Below are 21,621 nucleotides of genomic sequence, written 5' to 3' on the forward strand. Positions count from 1 at the left end.
ACTACCTCCACCCCCAACCCAACCGATTCATCCTGAGACGTTTGATTAGTTCACGAGTACTTATAGAGGAGAAAAGGGCTTGCGTTATAATTTTGTTTCATGAATTCCTTCGTATGTTCATCTTCAACTTCATGTTCAAATAACCCATTAATCAAAGAGAAGCGAGGGAAGAGGGCATTTCGCCAGCAGAGCCACAGACTCAGGGCCTCAGTGAGCCGCTGGTGTTGAGAGACGGCAGGAAGCGACGCTTTTTAATTATCTGGACTACATACAGGATGCCGTTTTTGATTGTTTTAATGAGGCAGCTGGCCTATTGTCTCCCCTTAATTCCTCCATTGTTTTTAGAATATGTCATAGTTCTTTATTCTTTTATCAGGTGCTCTGCAGGAGGATTCAGACAATAGCCTTCTTCCAACTGCATTGGCCACTGCACAAAGGCAGCTCACACTGCAGACAGTCAGCAGGCAAACAAGTGCAAATCACTGGCTGCACTTTCCTCAGCCTTTCCCCCACTTTCCCAACTTAACGCTTTTGCTCCTTCGCTCTGACTCTTGACCCCCCCCTCGTTCGTGGTGCCGTTGTCGCCGGTGGCTCACCTGTTTTTCTGTGATTTAAATCGCCCGTCGCGAATAGGCTGTCGGAGGCAAATAGCCATGACGAATCTTTGTAAAGAACTCCTTCATGGAGTATTTGTTTTTGTCTGATGCCCTCTGCACAGGCATCTTCCAGTGCTGCGCATCTCCACGTGTGCCAAGAATAATACACTCGACACACATGCATTCGCTCTGGGTTTGCATTTGTTTTTTTTTTATAGGTGCATGACCCAAATTTGGGCTCACTTAGCCTGCCACTGGAGGGTGAGAAGCAGGGGATGATGTTTTTGCCAGTGTTTGCATGTGTTTGCAAAATTTGTGGTGAACCACTGCATAGATTTTAAATAGACTTCCAGAAAGTAATCACTTGACGGTAGTCTGCAGCTGATTACCTTTTGGAGTCAAGCCATTTCGAGATGGCCGCCACAGCCTACTGAACTTAGAAAACACACATATGGTCATCGCTCAGTCAATTTTGCAGATCTTGAGCTAAAATTTTGTGTGTATTTGTATGTGTCTGTGTCTTTGTATAAAGCATTCCCATTAACTGTTAAAGTCAACTCTGTTAGCAAAATATTTCAAGAACCACTGGACAGATTTTAATTAAAAATATTTTTAGAAAGTTAGCATTGGATGTGCATCTACAACTGATTAATGTTTGGAAGCAACCACAAAAATGTCTCTAGCTCAGTCAACCTTTATGATAGATATTCATGTGAGTTTGTTGTCGTGTTAGCTGAGATTCATCTTGTATGCTGAGTGCTGACTGATCACACAAAACCTCTCTGTATCAGTTAGGATCAAACACACCATTTCTTTTCAAGACTTGCCTAAAGAGCCTCTAACTCCTTAATTTCTCAACCTGAGATGATTTTAGTCTATATCTCTGGCATGAAAGGCTGCGGGCGATATGCATTCCTTTAAGGCACACGTGTCAAACTCAAGGCCCGCGGGCCAGATCCGGCCCTCTGTAACATTTCATCCGGCCCTCCAGCCTGGGACAGATCAAGTCTCTGATTCTTATTTTGCTTAAAAAAACTGAGCCTGATTAGTGAAGTTTTCTCTCGACAGTGACTTAGAAGCCAACAATATATAGTTTTAATTTCTGTATGATCAGGTTTTTGTTGATGGCTTTTTTTAAAAAATCTGTTTTAATGTTAAAAAATTAATTTAAAAGCTGTGTGAGGCGGAAGAAATGACTGCTAATAATGTGCTTTTTGAAGTTTGATCTATTTGTCTGTGTTCATTAAAGTTTGTTTGCTCTAAATTCTGTATAATTTGTAACTGGGAGAAGGTATATTTCTATATGGATGATTTGACATAATACATCTAAAACCAAGGTTAAGGTTTGACACCCCAGCTTTAAGGAATGCTAAGTCTGATCATCTCAGATCCTGTAAGTTAAATGTGAAAATTTCCTATCCAAATCGCTGCACACCCAAGTTCTCATTTCTAACCGGGATGAGTGTACAGATCAAAGAACACTTCATATGTATCATACGGCCACCTCTTGGCTGAGTCTGTCCCTGTAACCGGCACGGTGCTGCCTCAGTGTTTTGCAGCGCTCAGTAAAACTGGGACATACAGTCCTAAAACTCACTTCCAGCATTCTCGCTCACAACAGATGGATCTGTGGCATTCTTGGCAGAAGGGATGCAGTTTGAGGTTGTTGTTTTTTTTTAATGCAGTTAAACATTTTCTTTAGTCTCGATATAATCTCCTCTATTTCAGCTGAGGAGAGCATGCAGAATCTTTGATTTGGATTGATCCAAACACGGCCAATGTGTATCTGCACGCCTCCTAATTCTCTTTGTAAGCCGAGTGCGTCTGAACTACTGTAAGGGACTCTTAGAGAGGGGAGAAACTTTTGTGGCTGTGACCACGATATATTCCTCGCCATTGTCGGCGGCAGTTTGTATCTACCTTGACGGTGAGTTTGGCAGACAGAGGAGAGGAGTTTTGTTATTTTAATTAGGAGATAAAAATTCAAAGGGTCTCTCCAGGCAGTGTGTGGTATGACAGAATCAAAACGATGAAGCAGAGCGGCCTGAAGTGTGCGTGTCGTCACAGCAGATTGGCCGACAGATAGGCTCTGCTCTTTAAAGTGGTGCTGACATGCTGATGTGGGCACACACACACACACACACACACTTGTGAGGAGGAAGTCTGCACACAAATAGGACTATGAAAGATAGCATATTTTAATACCATTTCACTCTTTTGACATGTTTGTGCTGGGCTAATTTTGAGAGTCACCAGCAGACAGAAAGAACCAGGAAGGTTTTAATCAGGAAACTGCTGTAAAACTGGAAACATTTCATGTTAATTAATAAATTGGGGGAAATTGTTTTTAAACTCTTTGATACATTTTAAATCCATAATGTGTGAATTCCAACATCCATCAACTTCCCTCCATAGAACCCAATAGTAATTTGGGACTTTTACAATAATCTAAGATGACTAAATGCCTCTGTTTACTGCATTAGGTCACCATGGTAACCACACACCTGTGTCTCTCACTTTCTGACAGTACTTTTAATAAGACAGGCAGACAGAAACACAGTCTAAAAAATACGCTTCAGACAAACAGTCCCAAATATTAACAAAAACACTTTGTTTTTTATTAGCCCCTCTCAGAACACCCAAGGTCACTTTTCAAAAACGCAAAGTTACCAGACTTAGACACCGAGTAAACAGCATTTGCAAGCTTGAACAAATGTTTCCAGGTGTGACTTAAAAGTATAGATAGGGTCAATGTTGCGAACATCTGCTGGGAGAGAGTTCCAGAGGTGGGCTGCAGAGCGACTGAATGCTCTACCTCCCATCGTAGTCAGGTGGGCTGCTGGAACAGTGAGGCGGGTGGATGAGAGTGCGAGAAGGTATGTTGATGTGGATAAGTTCAAACAGGTATGAAGGACCTCGATTATGGATGGCCTTAAAGGTGAGAAGCAGAATTCTGAACTGCATTCAGTAAATTATGGTAAGCCAGTGAAGTTCTTGAAGGACAGGAGTTATATGGTTATCAGAGGGTGTTCTGGTGACGATACTGTTAGCTGAAGCCCATGTTAAAGACACCAAAATGAAGAGAGTTATGGTAATTAATGTGAGATTTGACCAGGAAATGAATAAGTATGTCGGCGAAGCTATGTGTGAGGGATGGGTGGAGAAATTTATATCACACGAGTGAAACTAGGCAGACCTGATGGCATTATTTATGTGAGCTGTATAGGACAAAGAAATTATGAAGGACTCCCAAGCCTTTAACCTGAGGGAGGGGAGAATAATTGTGTTGTCGATACTGACAAAGCAGCCACCAGTTTTACTGAAAGAGTTAATTTTGGAGATTTGAGGAGAGATTTTATCTCATACACACATGATGGAAAGGGGCTTAGAATAAACGTGGAGTCGAGTGTCATCAGCATAGTAATGAATCGATATTGAATTTACAAGAAAATATTACCTAGGGGAAGCAGATATATGATAAACAAAAGTGGTTGAAGGACAGAACTTTGAGAAACACTGGTAGGTCTTAGATTTAGATGTTTTTAGTCAACTGAAAGGTGGGTCAGTGATGCCAACAGAAGCTAATCTGTTGAATAGAATGTTATGAGAGATGGTGTCAAAAGAACAATGAGGATGGTTAAAAATCCAGGGTCACTGTACAAAAAGAAAAAAATCCTGAACAATATGTGGCAGGAGCGTCAGGTAATCACAGTTTTTACTGTGTGTTTCTACAATCGTTTATGGAGAAGATGTGCCAGGTTTAAAAGACCCTTCATTTCTGGTTTTGAAGAAAACATTTGGAGTTCAGAAACAATGTATGTCACAGAAAGTGTGGCTGTTCACTCGACCCTCTGGGGGATTTGAGGGGAAACTGTAATCCCATAGCGGTGAGTGACACACTAGGTGAAAGAGGACAGAAATGTTTTGATGTCTAAACTGTACAAGTGTAAAGTTTGTGTGAATAAGAAGAGTTTCTTAGCATCAATTTGTGAAGGTTTAGACAGCTCTAGAGTTAGTGGGTGACATCATCATCATGCTCTTAGGATAGTTAGACAGATAAATGACTTTATTAATCCCAGAGAGAAGTTTGTGTTGTCATAGTAGTACAAAATAAGTACAAAAACAGGAGTGGTTGTGTCAGAAATATACTGTGTATACAGATAAAATACATAAAGGCTGTGTTCAAATTGTTTCTCGTTCACTATATAATTATCTGTATCATGAATCAGTTATTTTGTAGTGTTGTTTGGCATTTTCAACCACTATATAGTGCCCTAGAAACTGGTCATGCGAACAGAGCAGACTAATTGAGACTGTTGGTAATGTCTGCAGCCTTTTGGAATTTTCAGTCTTGCTGAAAATGCCTTCAATAATCTAGACGTTTCTGATATAACGTGGCTCGTCTCCTCTTCTGTCTGACCTGTGCGGCTGAGATTAGATGAGAAATTGTGTACTGATCTTTTATTTAAAACATTTAAGTCTAAACATGAACGTGATATGGTGTAATTCAATTTATACAATTACAATTCCCCCCATGGGAGGACTTACAATTTAGAATTACAATTTATAATTTTAGCATATTGAGGGTTTTTGTATGGGTGACAGTTGCTGTCCACGGTTGTGTAAAAAGATACACAACAACAAAAAAGTGTAACAAGTATGTGTAAATACATTTGTTGTGGAGACTAACAATGTTAATTACATTTTCTCAGCCTAAACCAACAAAATGTTGTTGTCCATCACTTCAGATTCACATGTGTTTTCAAAAGTATTTTGCTAATATATATTTATGTGAATTACGCTGCATTCAAGTAGTGTTCAAAATGTAAACACACCATGCTGTTTGTTGTCCCCTATATAGTCTACTGTACAGTGACAGTGAGTTAGATGTTCCAGAAGGAGATTAATAATAATACTTACACAACAACTACTACCACCACCTCTACCAATAATGTAGCAGTAGTAATAAATGTAGTAATGATAATATCTATAATATAATATAATAATATAATAGCTATATGTACAAGAAAATTATGTTTAGGTTAAAGGTAATTATTACTTATTGCGTGTTACATAATGTCTGTACATGATGAAATCAATATAACTTGCTTGATAATAACAGGAATTATGCAAATCAGTGCCAATTAATATGAATATTCTATAGTAAACCTTCATAAAATCACAAAACCTAAACTTTCAAATATGTAAAAAAACAGGAATGATACTAAAGTACGAGTTCAGTCATGTAAAGTCCAACTTTCTGTGACCCGTTTAAACTTGTGATGTTTTTACTGTAAAGTCTGTCTGAGCTGTAAAGCTCCTCCTTTCCCCCCTCAAAAACTTCATTGTTGTATTTATGGAAATTTTGTGGGGTTTTTTTTTTTCAAATTTGCACTGCTACCAAAAGTCCTTGCACAATATTCCCAATCGAGCCACGATTTTTGATGTGTTTATATGTTGTTTTTAAAGCTGCAAGTGCAGATAATCAAAAATTGTGACAGAAAGAGATAAACGGCAGCCGAATAGTTATAAGGGTGTTTCGGTGATTACGCGTCGGCACTCTTTCTAAACAGAAACAAGGATTGTTTTCTCACAGATCCTGCGCTCGCACACCTTCACCATGTCTACAGGGCGGTTTTTAAACCTGGTGATTCAGACATTTTGTGTAAACATGAGTAATCAGTGCTCCACATGTGTGGGGGGCTCTCCAGCAGTGTCCCCCCCCCTCCCGCCTTCCCTCCTTACCTCAGGACTCCCTTTATTCCACATCAGCCTGGCCTCAAATCTCACGTCCCCTCTCAGCCTGACGCGCCGTCGGTTTGTTTGCACATCTTTGAAAGCCAACAGCGCGCTTTAATTAATTGTCCAGCCTTCCTCAGAAACAATGTCCTAATTCTGCCATTTAGCGCGAGCGTATCATAGTTTGTTGTTATCTCCGCAGCCAGATTTCTGTAAATAGTCATATTAAAAACTTTAATCTCTTCAATGGAAAATGAAGTGCAGCTGAAAAGCCTGTCATGTGCTTAGATAAATTTTATCTGAGCTAAAACCATCCCTCCATTCCTCCTGCCTCCCCTCCCTCTTTCTCTGACTTAATGAAAATGTTCAGAAGATTTCAGAGTAATGCTTAATCCCAAAACACAACAATCTAATAACGTCGAGGACCTGTCTCCGTATTGTAGCTGACAACAGGACTTTAGGAAACAGTTCCCCCCCCGGCTGAGGTAGAACTGCCTCTGCGTACGAGCACCAGTGGTTTAACAAACATTAAAGTGACAAAGAAAAAGAAAGAAAGGGATGTGTGGTTATTTATTTATTTTTTATACATCTATCTAATTTATAAAAGCAACCCAAAAAATTTGAACATTTCTGCCATGTTTTTCTGGATAAACCAAATTGGTTTTCTAAAATGAAGGTAAAGCAACATTGTTAGACAACAGCACTTAAAAATCAGTATTACCAAATAATTTAGTTTACATTTAGCTACAATTATAGTTCAAATAGGCCATTCAACTGCACTGAATGGGAAATCAATTTATTGACAAAATTATGTCCAATTTTGCTAAATTAAGTGACAATTTGCCCTTTTCAAACTGTTAGCATTGTCTTCTCCACATTCAAAACAGTGCAAAAAATTGTGTGGACAGCAAATTTGTACTCTGTAAAGTAAGGAACTGTAACAGCTGTTTTGATCAAACCTTGTGAATGATGTTCTGTGCAATATGGCGAGATCTTGTGAAATGTGTCAGAGCTTGAAGAATGTGGTGAGGATGACTCTTCTACTAGTACCACGTCACATTAGCTCAATATCGGTAAATTTGTCTGAGCTGTAGCCATACTTCTGTTGGCTAGTCTTGATTAGCTGTTGCAGCCATGTTGAAATGGGGATGCACGTCAGTGATTACTCTCTATTAAAATCCTTCCAGTTATTCGTGGCATAGTTTGCTAACATGACAAACACACTCACACAAAAGCATTATTGCCTTTTGCTTCTTTAGCAATTAACAGTGTTGTTGCTTTAAATTTCTGCAAAAAGGAGAAGACTGTAAGCACACTGGTTTCGTTACATCCAATTGAATGCATACATCCAGGAGTTTCACTTTGTATCTTACCTGTCAAGTCTTTAAAGAATGCAACACTTACAAATATCCTTTCTTCCACTGCATAAGCCTCGACTTTTCAAACTCAGGTTGCACCTGTTTACATGGAACAAAGCTCTCCTGTCTCTGTCACCGCAGACATTTAACCATCTGTCTCTGCTTTGTCCAGGTGGCCAGCTGTGGTGCACCACCACCAAGAACATGATGGAGGGCGAGGAGCTGGTGGCGTTTGCGGTGGACTTCGACTCTCGTCTGCAGGCGGTGAACCACATGTCTCTGAGCGAGGGCATGTACCCGGCCCGGCTGCTGGACAGCATCCAGCTCCTGCCGCAGCAGGCCGCCATGGCGTCCATCCTCCCCACCGCCATCGTCAACAGTGAGTGTTTGCAGAATTGCACTGCTTTCTGAATAGACGTCAATACACAAGTCTTCCATCCTGTCTCGCACACGAGCACCGGTCCGCAGCTTGCACTCAGTCACCTGCTTAACAAGGAGCGTTGTTTCCGGCGGGCGTAGATTAACCCAGATGAGTCTCTGCGCTGGAGATAAGAGCCATCGACCTTCAAGTTTTGGGTTCATATAAACACACTGAGGCTCAAACTAACGTGTTAATTGCAAAATACACGCCTCATGCAAATAGTGTGTTTGTTTACTTAGCGAGGGCTATCTGGGTTCAGCTCAACAGGGAGGCTTCTGTAAGCAGATGGTCCAGTGTTCTTGTTTGCCCTTGAGAAAGGGTACCAACCCAGTGGTAGCAGCGCAGAGATAGGCTGCAGCCGAGGATTTGGTGGAAAAGCCTTTTAATGCAGGTTTTGAGAGTCACAACTGTAGAGGAGTGTTTGTGTGTGTGTGTGTGCCTATGTGCAAGCTTTTTATCTTTATACTTACATATGAAAGCACCGTTTGGATCCTGATATCATGTCCCCTTTGTCCCTGTCTGTCTCTCTTCAGAGGACATCTTCCCCTGCAAGGCATGTGGAATCTGGTTTCGGAGCGAGAGGAACCTGCAGGCCCACCTCATGTACTACTGCAGCGGGCGGCAGAGGGAACCAGAGACGGTAGTGGAGGACAGTGACAACGGACCCCACCAGACTCCCAGTATTTGCCCCTTCCCTCAGTGCAACAAGAGTTTCTCTGGAGCCAGGGCCCTGGAAATGCATTTAAGCACCTCACACAGTGGTGAGTGACATTAACAGGAAACAAAAGGTTGGAATAAACTTGAGTTTTAGCATAAAAATTCCTTTTTTATATATATTATGGCTTTTGCAGATGGTTGTTTTAAAATTTAAATGGAAATGTTTTAGAAAAATATAACAAAGAAGCGTATGAAAAAAAGACTGTCATATCTTTTGAGAAATATACATATCCTGCTGTCAGCTTGCAAAGTTGACAGTTTATCCTTGAGCAAAAAAAAAAAAAAAAAACAAACAAGTGGATGGGAATAAGCTTGGCATAATGCTTGAGTGTTTGATGGCTTCTACAGTTAACTCCAAAGGAGAAGAGGGAGACGAGATTCTGAGCATTTCTTCCTTTTATCTCCCTCACAGGTGTCAAAATGGAAGAGAGCCTCCCTCCTGGCACCAGCTTGAAATGCACAATCTGTAACTACACGGCAGATTCTCTTATTACATTCCAGCATCACATCATGTCTCACCTGTCACAGGCGGCCTTCAGATGCAATCACTGCCATATCAGCTTCCAGAGCCACAGGGAACTCTTACAGCATCAGGACTTACATGGGCACGGCAGCAAACTTCACAGGGAAGGCGACGGCACTGAGCATTCCCCCAGGGGGCCCGAGGAGAGCCTCCAGCAGCAGCAGCAGCAGGCCCGCGCTGAGCTGGCCAACAGGAAGGATGCTCTGCTGGGAAGTCCCAAAGGGGCCCTCAGCAAGGAGACCAGCACAGACGGAGAGGCTGACAAGGCTGAGAAGAAGCCCATGCTGACTGCTCAGAAGGGAGAGGCCCACCCAGGCAGCAAAGCCAGTTTTTCCTACACTAGGATCAAATCGGAGCCCTCCAGCCCCCGACTGGCCTCCTCCCCGGTGCAGCATAACATGCCTACATTTCCCATGGGCCCCTTCTTGTCTCAGTTTGCCTTCTCCCAAGACATTTCGGTAGTCCCGCAGGCTTCAGAGATTCTGGCGAAAATGTCAGAGCTAGTTCATCGGAGGCTCCGCCATGGAGGAAATAGCTACCCCCCTGTCATCTACAGTCCTCTGATGCCCAAGGGGGCCACCTGTTTTGAATGCAATATCACCTTCAGCAACCTGGATAACTATTTAGTCCATAAAAAGCATTACTGTAACAGCCGCTGGCAGCACATGGCAAAGTCTCCTGACTTCTCTGCGCTCTCAGATAAGGTTCCTGAAGCCGTGAGCCCTAACAGTGGTCACAGTTCTGTCAGCTTGTTGGCTGGCTGCCACCCAACAGAGGCTGACAGCCACCTCATGCAGTCTGCTTGCCTGAACTCCAACGTGCTGGACATGATCAATGCTGGGGCTAAAGGGCCTGATAAGGATCTAACAGGACAGGTGAAAAAGGTCTCTACCCCGACTGGAGCAGAGGAGAGGCTCAATGGGAAGCAGATGGAGGGGAAAAGCCCCAGCACAGGTTTAGTGGAAAGTGATAATGATCCCACCAAGACAACTTGCGAAGCCTGTAACATTACCTTCAGCCGTCATGAGACTTACATGGTCCACAAGCAGTACTACTGCGCCACTCGCCATGATCCCCCCATGAAACGCATGTCCAGCAACAAGGTTCCCTCCATGCAGAGAACCATGAGGACCCGCAAGCGCAGGAAGATGTATGAAATGTGTCTCCCCGATCAGGACCATCAAAGGCCTCCATTGGCTCAGCCAGGTTTTCTAGGAGTTCCTCCTTTAAACCCTTGTACATCTCAAGAAGCTGTGGAGAACTTAGCTGACCGCTTCCACCCTCGCTGTGATATCTTCCCTGGGATGGTACCCAAACACCTGGAGGCCTCTCTGACTGTCACTAAACCTATCCTGGCTCCTAAATGCAACACTGTGGAGCAGCAGGAGCTGGATGCACCTATTGATCTCAGCAAAAAATGTTCACCAGTCCCTGACAAGACATGTAGCTCTCCTAAAAGACTTTTGGACTATCACGAATGTGCAGTGTGCAAGATAAGTTTTAACAAAGTGGAGAACTACCTGGCACACAAACAGAACTTTTGTCCTGCGACAGCCGCCGCTGCGGCTGCTGCGGCTGCTGCTGCTCAACAACAACAACAGCCACAACAGCAGCAGCAACCCAGTGAGAGCACCCTGGAGTCCAACATGTTCCCGGATGTGAAGAGCGAAGGAAATAACAGTCCCGATGACAGCTACGATAAGAGCCCTGGCAAATGTGAGAAGAATGGGAAGGTGATGGTGCAGAATGGAGGCATGTTCCCCCCTCACCTGGGGCCTGTGCCAGGACTTAAGCCTTTTCCTGAGCCCCAGCTCATCACATCAAAAGACGAGAACAAGAATATGTTTCTGCCTCACTGCCTTTATCCTGGAGCAATAAAAAAGGTGAAAGGTCCTGAGCAAATATCGCCGTATTTTGGGATAAAGCCAACTGATTATGTGACTGGGGGGTCTGTGATGCAGGGAGAGACCGGAGAACAGGAGCAGAGTCTCAATGGAGGAGGAGAGACAGGGGCAGCTAGAGAGCAGACTCCACAGCCAGCTGCAAACGGCTGCCCCCACCCTGGGAAGGAACCCCTTCCCCTCCTGCCCAAAAACAGGGGCATGGTCATTGTTAACGGGGGGCACAAGCCAGAGGAGCGATCAGGCACGGCCCCACCACAGCAGGAGAACCAACCCCAGACAGAGAGCCAACCCTCCAACCCTTCACCCACATGGGCCACCGAAAACCAGGCCGACTCCAACGAGAACATGTCACCCCCCTCGAAGTCTCCCACTGAGGAGGCAGCGCCCGCTGCCAACAAAGGCGTGAACGGCTCTGGAAGTGGCAAATACTGCCGCCTCTGTGACATCCAGTTCAACAACCTATCAAACTTTATTACCCATAAGAAGTTTTACTGTTCATCACATGCTGCAGAGCATGTGAAATAAGTCGAGAAGAAAAACAAAAACAAACAAAAAAAAACAAACAAACTTGCTCTTCTTCTCCTTACCAGACATTTCCTTCAGACTTTTACTCCTTTTTCTCCTTTGTTTTGGTACACTGTTGTGTCTGGAATAGTGCATCATGCAGTGCTGAACGCTGCTTGTGGACAATCAAGAGAAGCTTCTTCTTTCATCGTTTTAAGACTTAAAATGCAAAACCATTGGTTTTAAAAAAAAGAAAAAAGAAAAAAAGAAAAACTGAATCAAGAATAATATTGGTGCCACGTTCACATTAATTTATTTTACAATCAGTATTATTAGGAGTAGTGATCTTAATTTACATTCAAAAGGAAATTTATATCAGAGTTGTTTGTAATGTTATTGTATAGTCATTCTTGTGTAGCACACATATTGTTTACACTGTATTGTAGGCTCAATGAAACAATAAACAATACAAAAATGAGATGCATTTTAGACACAAAAATAGCTACTGAGGCACTTGTGTATTCTTATTTGCTGTACCAGTTTCTGTATGCTCAAAATGTCTCCTGCAGATTTCTACTAATGACTTGTTCGCCTTACAAATCACCATTTAGGGGTGATTTCCAGGCGCAAGGCTGCATCTCACATTTTGGCATATATATACATGGCTTTGCATACATATGTGGCTGTTTGTCCCTGTCTCTTTTGTTCAACTCAGATGTGGATGTTTTCATGAGGAAGACGACATTCTTGTATAGTACTCGTATTTCTGTTTGATGATACACTTTGTTCTCCCTTTTTGAAATTTGCTCTCAATGCAATACTTTGTAAATGAGGGAACATTACTGAAAGCAGTATTATGAAATGGGGACTGTGCATATAATTATTTGTAACCCCGCAGGGAAAGGGAAAAAAAAAGGAAGCTGTACAAGAATTAAGTTTATTGCTGATGAACAAGCTGGGTGGGAGGTCAGTGGGGGTACTGATGTAAAATGATCATTCCAATGTCCTGATTATGGGAGAAAATGTTTCTTAAACGTTGTTGCTATGCATGTATATGGATGGAATTAAATTCCAGATCTGTTGGAAATTTTTATTTTAATGTGGTGTCATAATTAAACTTAAATCCTCAGGATGAACCAAGTGGTCTCTTCTTCTTTTGTTTTTACAAAAAACATCTGCACACAGTATACAGTATACGGACAGACACATTTGTTAATATCCTTTGTTGAAAAAACTTAAATCTGACAAAAGTAACAAGAAAAAAACAAATTAATGAAAATCAGTCACTGCTTTTGAAATTTGGTTCAGTAGAGTCCTTTAAAAAAACAAAAAACAAAAACAAATGAAACTGGCCTTGACAAAAAGGATGAAGCCCACAGCCTAATATTTTGTTACACAACCTTTTGGGCCACTCCTCATAAACAACACTGCTCCATCTGTCTCAGGTTTGAAGGGTTCCTTCTCCTGACTGCATGTTTCAGCTCAACAGGATTTAGATCAAGGCTCAGAGGTCACTTCAGAACGGTCCAATGTTTGGTTCTGAGTCATTCCTGTTTTTTTAGCTGTATGTTTTGGGTCATTATCCTGTTAGAGGACCAATGACCTGAGACTGAAACCAAGCCTCCTGACACTGAGCAGCACATTTCACTCCAGAATGTCTTGATAGTCTTGAGATTTTATTTCACCCTGCAATGATTCAAGACACCCCGTGTCTGTGATCATAGAGCTGATGTGTCTTACCAAAGGACTCCAGTTTTGTCTTGTTCCAGTCTCGCTTTTTTATGGTTTGCTTTCAACAGTGGTTTCCTCCTCTGTTGTGTTCTTTGGCTCCACTTTGGCTGAAACAGTGACTGATGGTGCAATCTTACACTGATGTACCTTGATGTTAGAGTTCTCTTCTAAACTCTTTGGAAGTTGTTCTCAAAGGCCTTTGATTAAAAAAAATAAGTATAAGTAAATAGAAATATCTGCCTTTATTAAACAAAATAAGCCACAAATAAATATCAAATCTAGTCATTTTCTTATTTTTTAAGTATATGCTTTATTATTTATTGGATACCTATACAACTAATTTTACATAAATATAGTAAGAAGTCACAAAATGTTTTCTTTCCCCTCTTCATAAGACTTTAGTCTTTATCTTTGACCTAACATGTAAAAACAACAATAAATGTTAACAATTTATTGTAAATCTGATTTCATATTGTAGCAAATTATATTTTTTGATATGCAATATTTTTACAACACAGTAATGACTGACACTATATTGCCAAAAGTATTCACTCGTCTCCCTTCACACACATATGAACTTGAGTGACCTCCCATTATTAATCTATATGGTTTAACACAATGTTGGCCCACCTTTTGCAGCTATAACAGCTTTACCTCTTCTGAAAAGGCTTTCCACAGGTTTAGGAGTGTTTATGGGATTTTTTGACCATTCTTCCAGAAGAACATCTGTGAGGTCAGACACTGATGTTGGACAGAAGGTCTGTCTCACAGTCTCTGCTCTAATGCGTCCCAAAGGTGTTCTGTTGGGTAGAGGTCAGGACTCTGTGCAGGTCAGTCAAGTTCTTCCACACCAAACTCGCTCATCCATGTCTGTATGGACCTTGCTTTGTGCACTGGTGCAGTCATGTTGTTGGAACAGGAAGGGGCCATCCCTAAATAGTCCAAAATCTCTTGTTATGCTGAAGCATTAAGAGTTCCTTTCACTGGAACTAAGCAGCCAAGTCCAACTCCTGAAAAACAACCCCACACCATGATCTCCCCTCCACCAAACTTTACACTTGGCACAATGCAGCCAGACAAATACTGTTCTCCTGAAACCCAGACTTATCCATCAGATTGGCAGACAGAGAAGTGTGATTCGACTCTCCAGAGAACACGTCTCTACTGTATCTGACGTTTTGCACTTGGTGATGGAAGGTTTGGATGCAGCTGTTCGGTCATGGAAACCCATTCCATGAAGCTCTCTATGCATTATTCTTGAGGTAATCTGAAGGCCACATGGAGTTTGGAAGTCTGTATCTGTTGACTCTGAGGAAAGTTGGTGACCTCTGTGCTCTATGAGCTTCAGCATCTGTTGAGCCCGCTCTGTGAGTTTAAGTGGCCGAGTTGCTGTCCTTGTCAATCACTTCCTCTTTGTTATAATACCACTAACAGTTGACTGTAGCAAGGAAATTTTATGCTTGGACTTATTGTACAGGTAGCATCCTGTCATGGTACCACTCTGGAATTCACTGAGCTCCTGAGAGTGACCCATTCTTTCACTAATGTTTGTAGAAGCAGTCTGCATGCCTAGGTGCTTGATTTTATAAATCTGTGGCCATGGAAGTGATTGGAACACCTGAATACAATTATTTGGATGGGTGAGTGAATACATTTAGCAATATAGTATAAGTTGTTTTTATTTTATGTTTTAAGAAAGTTCTCTGGCTCTGGACAAACTTAATTTAATGGGAGAGGGAGCAGAAATGGCTCTTTTGACTATAAAAGTTTAGAAATAAGCATAAAATTCATGCAAAAATTATGAGATTTGTTTTTGAAAGAGCAAATTCATTTATTTTCAATTTACAAAAGTCCAAAACAGAATTCCATGTCTGGTTGTAGCTCAATTACATGCAAGTAACAAAGAAAAGTGATGCAATGGAGCAAAAAGAACCCAAAGTACTTTCGCTTTTAGCTTTAACATGGCAGAATATTAAAACAGAACTGAATGAGATAAAAGTATTGAGTTGAGCGGTGTGTCAGTGTGTGTGTGTGTGTGTGTGGCCTTTTACCTTGATAAGGAATAATGTATTAATTTTTTGCACTGGCCAATCTGGCGAAGAGCCTGAAATAACAACTTGAAAGATAAGATGAATCTAAGACAGAAAACATTTCATCACACTGAGTACCCCCCAGTTATCTTCAATTAAAAAGCTTCCAATGAAGCAGAGCTGCGCAAAAACATGTTCTGAAATTGACTTTCTGATGAACCTCAGCAGACATGTAGACAATCTCCACAAACTGCTGCGGAGAAAAGGTAAAAAGATAAGCTGAATATTTGATTGAATATTTAAAACCTATTTGATTATTACTCGCCCCGTGTCTGGGGCGTCCCTCCTTTCTGGCCACGGGTCACTCGCTCTGCTGTCTGGCTTGTCGCTGGCTCACCAGCTTCCACAGGTGCTGGCTGATGGCAGATGGCTTCTTGTAGATCATTCGCCGGTCTGCTCCTTTTATGTGAATGTGATTGGCTGATGGGTAGGATTCCTTCAGGAACCTCTTTTGATGTTCAGCTACCATCTGGTGCAGGGAGAATATGATTTACAATGTTACTGGAGCATTGTTCAGGCACTGTACCGGACTTTCTGCTGCAGGATGAAGCAAACACACTCACTTGGTTTAGGTGCTCTGGCATTTGCTCATCAAAGGACTCCCCAGTGAGCACGCTCACTGAAATCTTGCCGGAGATGGGTTTAAATTTTGTTATATCCCTTTAAAAACACAACATATCGTAATTATTAAGTGCAAAAATGTGATGTTTCTTTGAATTAGATTTATGTTAGGAGCTGAAACGCGCACAGAAATGTGTCTGCATGGTTGTCATACCTTACTTGAGCTGCACTTTCATTCATGAAGTAATGCTCATCTACAGCACTGCTTTGGTGGGCCGGGTTACAGAGGAGGTACTTCTGTTGGAGGCAGAGACACAAAAACTGAACCTGACCTCGAGCACACTACTTGTATAAGAAGAAACTCATTCTATATAAGTCAAAACACACACGAACTGTAGAAATTTAATAAAGTTCTAATACATTAATAATTAAAGGCCTAGCATTCCTTGAAGGAATGCTTTTTGCCCGCCGCCTTTCCAGAGTTGGTCATTTTTGTTTGCTAACGTTTCTTAGCTGTGGCGGCCATCTTGTGGCATTCATTAGGTGACTTCAAAAATGATTCAGTTGTAGATGTTAATCCATGGACTTCAATCTGTCCTGGGTGTACCCCACCTCTTGCACAATGATCGCTGGAGATGGGTACCAGCTCCCCCACGACCCAGCAAAGAAAAAGCGGGTCAAAAAAAAATTGATGGATGGACAGATGTACATCCAATGATTACTTTCCAGGAGATTCATTACAATCTGCCCAGTAGTTCATGAGATATTTTACTAACACGCACATTATTACATTTGCACAAGAGTTGAAATACCACAAAGCTATACAATTACTTATTGAAGCCCATTCTACTGCAGTCAAACTGGTGTCGAGTTGTTCCGTGGAGCTGAAACACTGATATCACATGTGAAATCTGAGTGACTGAGAAGCTCAGGGCCCGGAGAGTTCGCCACGCCAAAGAAAAAGAAATGAGCAGATTTCCTTTTAACCGTATCCATCATCCACATGTGATGAGCCCAGATAGCTTTGGTGCCATTGACATTGTAACAAACAATTCTGCTCCAGCTCAATTAGGCAGCGCTTACAGAACATGCCCTTGAGAAATGGACTGCATGCTCCGTTGGACCTCGGTTCTGCTTCTGACTGCGTGCGTGCATGTGTGTACATTATAACCTTCGCGAGCCTGTCGACAAAACCCCGTTTTTTTTTTTCCACTGTCCTTGGAGAATTCGAGCACAATGATGTCCTTATCTCCTTGCCAACAACTGTAATAGTTGAAAAGCTGAAATGGGTCCCTCATCGCCGCTGCCATCGAATCATGGGTGGCTGGCGGCAGAGAACAAAACGTCTTAACGAACAGCTAACATTCTTCCCCGAGCAGACGTCATTGCATCAAACAAGCAGAAAATAAAAAACGAGGATGCTGAACGGATGACAGAAAAATGTCACAGAGGACTATTAAAGGCTAAGTATTTTTCTTTAATGAAAGAAATAAAAGGCTTTTGAGAGCAAAAAGAACCGAAAATTTCCTGAAGAAAGTTTGAGAGTGACAATCCAACTGCTACCTGAAATTCCAACAAACATCAACTTTGTTTTATAAAACCCACACACACTGCACTCTGAAATCTGCAATTGTTGACGGCTAGTTGGCACAGCATTAGCGAGGAAGTCTCCGGAATGTCTCGTTACGTTTGCAGTTGGTCTCAGTTTCCTCGCTTCAGTCGCAGAGGCATGCAGTCTTGTCGCTTGAATTTTGAACATGTTCAAAATATGTGTGCAGCATTTTTTTTTTTTTCCATTGTTGGCGTCTCCAAGTCATCTCCAACCCATCTCAATGTTGTCACAGGCATCTCCAACCCATCTGAAGAGTGAAAGAGCTGTATTTTGACACCTGTACCGTCAAGGTGTGGGGAAAAGGAGGCGAACCCAGACTGCAGACGCTTGGTAAAAAAGGAAAACTAATTTATTACAACAGAATCAAAAACAATGAGCTGACGTGGCAGCAAAAACTAGACACAACAAAATCCAAAACACGGAGGAGCAACAGGAGGCGAGACATGAAACGACGAGGAGGTGACAGGTGACAATGAACCGGCAGAGAGGTAGAGAACGTGACCAGGTTTTAAACACAGAGGGTAACGAGGTAAGAGGGCGCAGGCGAGTGATGACAACTTCAGGCAGGTGGAGATGGGCGTGGCAGGAGAACGAGAGACAGACTGAGGAGAAGTGAATGATGGCTGAGGCACAGGGAACAAGATAACCGAATAAAATAAACAATAAACTCAAACTGAAACAAGACGAACTGAATACAAAAACCCAAATCCTGACATGGACTGGAGCTGTCCTCTGACAAAAACCTGTCCAGGTGTAAAAAACGACCCAATGATAGATAACAGTTACTTAAAAACTCATCTAAATCTACCCATCTTCATTTAAAAGTGTATTCGAGTGGAATAAATTAAAAATGTGGCGGTGTCTGCCAAGGTGGGTGAAATAATGTGTGCAGTCTAGAATACAGTTTTGGACAAAAAAAAGCCATGATTTTCAAAATTTACCTGTGCAAAACACAGCAACGCTGGTTTCAAACTCTTAGAATTCAGTCAGACTGAAACAAAAATTTGTGCATTTTTTCATAATATTAAGTCAAGTCTGAGTCAGCAACTAGTTTCTCCAACAGTCTCAGCCCAGTGAGATACAACATTAAATCTTACAGCAGTGAGAGACACCCTGGGTGAAACAAGACAAAAATGCCTACGTTTCGATGTATAAACTGTATAAATGTAACATTTGTAACATAAAGAGGAGCTCAAAATTTAGTGTGACATCATTTCACTGCAAGTTAAACATTTTGCTGTAAACTCTCCAAACGAGATCACACTTAAATGGTGATTGTGTAAAAACCATTTGAGATATTCAAACGCCAGTTCAGTCGCGTCAAGTCCAAGTTTCCGAGACCTGTTTAAACTGTGAAAGATGTTTCTAATTTGAAGTGTGCCTGAGCTGCAGCGCTCCAAAGAAAGCTGGGTTTTCTCCCTCATTTCACCAAATCCCATTGTTGTGTATGGGACTTTGCAGTTTTTTGTGATTTTCATAAACGCTATACTGTATACTATACGCTGTACTGCTACCAAAAGTCATAGCATACTATTCTCAGTCCAAACACATGATTGGATTGTTTCTTTTGTATGTTTTTTTTTCCCAAAGCTGTGGGAAGAGTAGTGCATCGAAAACAAAACATAACGACCGAAAAGTAATTAGGAGGCCAATGAATTAATTCCCCTGCTTTAACTTTACTGCATTTATCCTGATTATAAACAAGAAGGTTTATTTCTCTGTTAAACCAAAGTGTGTATTTGTGTGTATAAAAAAAAAGCTTTTACCATGTTTTCAAAGACACTGGTTGTTTTTCATGATTGGAATCCATTACTACTCCTCTGCCATGGTTGTTTTCAACAGAAAGTGAATAATGACTACAGGACTTCATGACAGGCAGAAATGTCCCAACTGTAAGTGTGATTCACAGCAGATCTGAATATGGGCCTGTGCAAAATGTAAAAAGCCCTCCCTTGTAGAATAATAATAAAAATAAAAAAAAACTCATTTGCAACATGCAGCAGAAAGCTTGTAGCTTGTATTAACAGCCATGTTCTCACAAACTGTATGAGCTGTCAAAAGGCTGAGCTTTACAATATAGCAGGCATCAGGAGACACGGTGCTTTTGCTGCATCACGTCAGCTTCGGCAAACGGGTTCCATTTTCATTTGTTCAAAAAAAAAAAAAAAAAAATGACGCGTGCTGTCATATTGAGCCAAATTCACTGTCTCTGACGGTATGGAGACAAACGCCCCTGCAATCATCACCCACTCGTATCTCTGCTGAGGAGACGGGATTATTCCGGCACTAGCACCATCCTGTGGCTGCACAGGAAAGATGGAAGAACAATTATTTAAACTGCCTGCAGTTTATCGCTGTTTCTTTCACATAATAAATGTTATAGAAACTGCCTGATTAAAGCCAAAGCAGTGCATTTAGATTTGTGTGTTTCTACAATGATCACTAGTTGTATTTAACCCTGAATCGCCTGTGACCTTAAAGAAGACCACTCATAGAAAATGGAAAAAACAGGTTGTTCTTTGGCATTCTCCGAACAATCATTCGCAGCTCGGTTGAAGGACGCTTGTGGACCCGAGTCTGACCTGGCGCTGGATCACCTCCTCTGAGACGTTTTCGCCTTTCAGCATCATCTCAGTTGCTCCCATGATGATCAGCATGCGGCTCAGTCCTGTGGCTGCTGAAAACTGCCTGGCTTGGAGGGAGGGCAGCAGGTTCCCATACCTGAAAAAAATAAAAAATAAAAATTTTTAAAAAAGACACACCAACTAAAAGCAGGACTTATCAGTAGGCACTGATAGGTTTTGAATGTGGAGACATGTTTCTGCTCATCTGGTGTGGAATCCACTTGGTGCTTTCACAAAGTTTAGCTGATTGACTGCCATGTCATGAACTACATACAGACCCTTTTTTAATTCTGATGACAGATGCATTCTGCTGTGATAAAATCAGTTTTTTGGTTCGAGTCAAATCAAATATATGGATACTTGAAGGAATGCATATCACCCGCTGCTTTTCATGCCAGAGTTTCAGACTAAGATCATCTCATGCTGAGAAATGGCAGAGTAGTACCTGTTTTTAGTCAAACTTTGAAACAAACATTAAATGTGTTTTCATGCACTTTCATATGATTTGTTAGCAGTTGGTGTATGTGTTGTAACTGACTGTCAGCTACTACCACACCAAATTTTAGCTCAATATCTGTAAAATTCACTGAGTTACAGCCATTTTTGTGTTCGCCAAGATCGCTTTGCTGTGGCAGCCACCTTGAATCGTGTTGACTCAAAAGGCTAATCAGCTATTGGACTTTGGTCCCCAGGAGGACTACTGGTCCTGACAGGGTAGGTGATTATACTAGAAAAGGTCCAAAAAAGAAGCAAAAACCAGGTACACACACATACACAAAAACACACACAGGCAAACATTATTAAATGTAGAACGCAGAATCAGAAGAACGCCCCTCCCCACCAGCATCACCATTCAAATTACGCCAATCCTTTGATATTTTTAGCCTGATCCATAAAGTGGAACTGCTCTAATTCCCTGCAATAGGCACCAAACTAATGCATCAGGCTGTTTTTCCTTTACAAAATCAAACTAAAATAGCGGCCGAAGATAAGTCATTCAGTCTTTTCCAGACAAAAAATTCTGTTTCTTGAAAGAAAAAAGAAAAAAAAAAAAAAATTGCCCCAAAATTGATGAATACTTTTCTTTCTTTTTTTTTTTTTTTTGGCAGGGTAGAGAAGAAGAGCGGTGGGATTTTGTAACTCAGGAGGCCCAATCGGTCTCGGCTCACTGGTGCTCTGAATTGGCTGGTCTCAGCCTGTGGAGCCCAATCAATAGGGCCGCGCTCCTGCTGCCGTCATGG

General features: G+C 41.7%; 2 protein-coding genes across 3 annotated transcripts in view; one reads left to right on the top strand and one right to left on the bottom strand.

Moving 5' to 3' along the window:
• Nucleotides 1-12,659, top strand: part of zfpm2a (zinc finger protein, FOG family member 2a) — a 145,156-nt gene extending 132,497 nt beyond the window's left edge. For both annotated transcript variants that reach the window (XM_017413257.3, XM_017413259.3), the window contains exons 6-8: nt 7,866-8,072; nt 8,648-8,875; nt 9,244-12,659. In XM_017413257.3, coding sequence (XP_017268746.1) covers nt 7,866-8,072; nt 8,648-8,875; nt 9,244-11,783 — 2,975 coding nt within the window. In that variant the 3' untranslated portion in view covers nt 11,784-12,659. The remainder of the gene's footprint in view (nt 1-7,865; nt 8,073-8,647; nt 8,876-9,243) is intronic.
• A 2,458-nt stretch (nt 12,660-15,117) lies between these two features.
• The window catches only part of si:dkey-122a22.2, a 31,279-nt gene continuing 24,775 nt past the window's right edge, over nt 15,118-21,621 (bottom strand). Inside the window, exons 8-11 of the mRNA XM_017413126.3 lie at nt 20,339-20,477; nt 16,359-16,441; nt 16,147-16,243; nt 15,118-16,052 (exon numbers count right to left, since the gene is read on the bottom strand). Coding sequence (XP_017268615.1) covers nt 15,885-16,052; nt 16,147-16,243; nt 16,359-16,441; nt 20,339-20,477 — 487 coding nt within the window. The 3' untranslated portion in view covers nt 15,118-15,884. The remainder of the gene's footprint in view (nt 16,053-16,146; nt 16,244-16,358; nt 16,442-20,338; nt 20,478-21,621) is intronic.

This window comes from Kryptolebias marmoratus, linkage group LG16 (genome assembly GCF_001649575.2).
Source record: "Kryptolebias marmoratus isolate JLee-2015 linkage group LG16, ASM164957v2, whole genome shotgun sequence".
Classification (NCBI taxonomy): Eukaryota; Metazoa; Chordata; class Actinopteri; order Cyprinodontiformes; family Rivulidae; genus Kryptolebias; species Kryptolebias marmoratus.